The 3004-nt window shown below is 39.2% G+C and overlaps 1 protein-coding gene across 1 annotated transcript in view; it reads left to right on the top strand.

Annotated features, from left to right (window-relative positions):
• Tiprl (TOR signaling pathway regulator) overlaps positions 1-2098 on the top strand; it is a 21472-nt gene extending 19374 nt beyond the window's left edge. The window contains exons 6-7 of the mRNA XM_021198274.2: positions 469-531; positions 1140-2098. Of these exons, the coding sequence (XP_021053933.1) occupies positions 469-531; positions 1140-1280 (204 nt within the window). The 3' untranslated portion in view covers positions 1281-2098. The remainder of the gene's footprint in view (positions 1-468; positions 532-1139) is intronic.
• The last annotated feature ends 906 nt before the right edge of the window (positions 2099-3004 follow it).

Below are 3004 nucleotides of genomic sequence, written 5' to 3'. Positions count from 1 at the left end.
TCTCTCTCTCTCTCTCTCTCTCTCTCTCTCTCTCTCTCTCTCTCTCTCTCTCTCTCTCTCTCTCTCTCTCTCTCATATTCCTGGCTGTCTTAGAGCTTACTGTGTAGGCTAGGCTAGCCTCAAACTCACAGAAATCTGCCTGCCTCTGCCTTCCTAGTGTGCTGGGATTAAAGGCATGCACCACAATGCCTCACAAAATGCACTTCTTTTAACCTAACCTTAAAAGTCTTAAATGACTGAGTTTGAGATCAGCCTGGTCTACAGAGTGAGTTCCAGAACAGCCAGGGCTACACAGAGAAACCCTGTCTCACAAAACAAAACAAAACATAACAAAACAGTCTTATATGGGAAAACTGAAAACTGTACAAAAGGATGTTTTTGTTTGTTTGTTTATGTGTATGTTTTATAGGGAGGATTTTGTTAAAAAAATATATAAATATATTGTAATTTTTGTATTTTTAAATATAGGCTGACAAGACCTACATGTTACGAGAATATACATCCAGAGAGAGCAAAATTGCTAATTTAATGGTAAATACTTAAATTTTAAGTGTTTAGATGTTAAATTTTAATAATTCATTTTAAGTCTTGTATCCCACTAATCCCACCCATTCATCTAAAGATTGAACTTTCAAGTTACTCAAGTAACAGAAACTAGGGAGGGATTTGATCAAAATGTGTAGGATTCTAGCCAGGCATGGTGGCGCACGCCTTTAATCCCAGCACTTGGGAGGCAGAGGCAGGTGGATTTCTGAGTTCGAGGACAGCCTGGTCTACAGAGTGAGTTCCAGGACAGCCAGGGCTATACAGAGAAACCCTGTCTCGAAAAACAAACAAACAAAAAAACAAACAAACAACAACAACAAAAACATTAAAAAGAAACATGTGTGGGATTCTTTCAGCACTTACAGTAGCACTGTACATTATATGACACCAAGTTTCTTGAAGATCAGCCACACCTTTGAACGATTGAGTAATGGGAAGTAGCTGTGGTTTGGGGGAGCACTTAATGATCCTCCTTTCGTGGAGTGTTTCCAGGGCTGAAATTAGCATGCTTCCTGATTCTTACACTAGAAGGTTTCAGAAATTATGTGAGCCATAACTGAGCATATACTAATACGATTTTATGTTTTTCCTAGCATGTTCCACCTTCCCTCTTCACGGAACCTAATGAAATATCACAGTATTTACCAATTAAGGAAGCAGTTTGTGAGAAGCTAGTATTTCCAGAAAGAGTTGATCCTAACCCTGTGGACTCACAAAGTATGCCCTCAGAATAAAATGTGATACAGCATACTCTCTCTTCATGTGGAACCTGACGGGATACCTTGGCTATTTGTAGGGGTATTTTTATTATGAGAATTAGTTTCCTTGCTTATGCACAGATTTTCTGTAGCCTTAAAGGAAAATAAAAGATTGCTGCAGGCAGGTTCCGCTCAACTCCTATTTATACTGTCGGTTTTCAAGTTCCTACTCCAGAGAGAGATGTGCTCTGGAGCTTATGTCAGCAGTGATGTATGTGTGTCCCATGAGGGGACGTAGTCTGCATCCGGCCTGAAGCATCATCTTCACTGTGAAGAGGCTGACTGTAAGGCCATCACTGAGCCCCGATGACCTGTGTGACCTGCCGTCATAAGATGCTGACTGCATGCTGATGTGCTACTCTGGCTCTTGGCTGTGGGCTTTCTGGTGTTTATTCACACTTATGGAGAGTTGTGACATGTCACCTATGAAATTAACCTTGTATTATTCATTAGTTGGAGTTTCTAGGCAACATATTGTGTGTATTTGTACACACATGTATTTTTTAAATCTTTTCATTTAAATGTCTTTGTCTCTGAGTAGTGTTAGATTACTTATTTTGATAATTCATTGTTAAAAATTGTGGAGAATTAAAATAATTGACTTTTTTTTTTTAAAATTAAAGAGGTTGGCGATGGGGAGGAGGAGTGTGCATCTGAAGATTGTATTAGTGTATTCCTGTGAGGAGTACCAAGGTGTGTCCTTGGCCATTTCTAAATATGACATATGCCATTTTATATTTATTTGTCCAAGTGTCTTTTGTAAGAGGAGAATAAATAATAAGGAATTATGTATTCATAGTTTGCTATTTATTTCAGCTTTTCTTAGAGCTTAATTGAAGATTGGATTAGGATGTATCTTTCTCATTCATTTATTATTCTCTGAACCTGTTCGGTATTGCAGACACATTTCCCATGCAGATTACAGATGGAAACTGGTAGTTACAAACATGGTCCCCTAGCTCGCCTTCAAATGCTTGACTCTCTTCTCCCTCTGCTCCTTACACTTCGAGGGCATTTGTAGTCAGAAAACATGGACACGTCATACATAGCATCCCCTTCAGTTGTGAGTACGTGTTATTTGATGTGGTATACGGGATTATATAATGAAGCAATAGGACATAGTTGGTCCTTCATACTTTTATTCATCTAGCTCCTCATCAAAAGAGTTGAAAACATCCCATCAATTCTGACTATGCACAGATTTTTTGTCATTATTCCCTGACTGACAAGAATTTTAATTGACTATTTGCCCTGTATTAGGTATTAAAAGTAAAATACAGGGTAATTTATAGTGTATGAGAGGATCTGATGGCTTATTTGATATTTATGTGAATGTGAACCAAATCTCCTATGATGACCGAGACAACTTTTTGTGGGGTTAAGGTCCGCCACAGAATACAGAAGCATCTACAGGTGGTGGCAGATGCGCTGGCAAAAATAACAACTTGAGAAAGAAGGGAGGAGCGACTTTGGAATTCAGCTCTGCTTCTGAAGACGCTGTGGCAGGCCTTGAGAGTGTCATTACCATTAACCAGGGAAAAAGCGAGGCAGTCAATAAAATTACCCCGTGTTGAACAACTGAAAGTGAGCTTACAAAACAAACTGAATCTCAAAGAATGGGAAGCTCCAAAGAGAAAAAGGAGACTGCCGCCTCTTCAGAGCACAAGAGAAACGTGGCTAATATCGCCACACCAACATCT

The sequence above is a fragment of the Mus pahari genome, chromosome 5 (genome assembly GCF_900095145.1).
Source record: "Mus pahari chromosome 5, PAHARI_EIJ_v1.1, whole genome shotgun sequence".
Lineage (NCBI taxonomy): Eukaryota > Metazoa > Chordata > Mammalia > Rodentia > Muridae > Mus > Mus pahari.
Note: the sequence above shows the minus strand (reverse complement) of the source record. Positions and strands in the feature narration are given on the sequence as shown.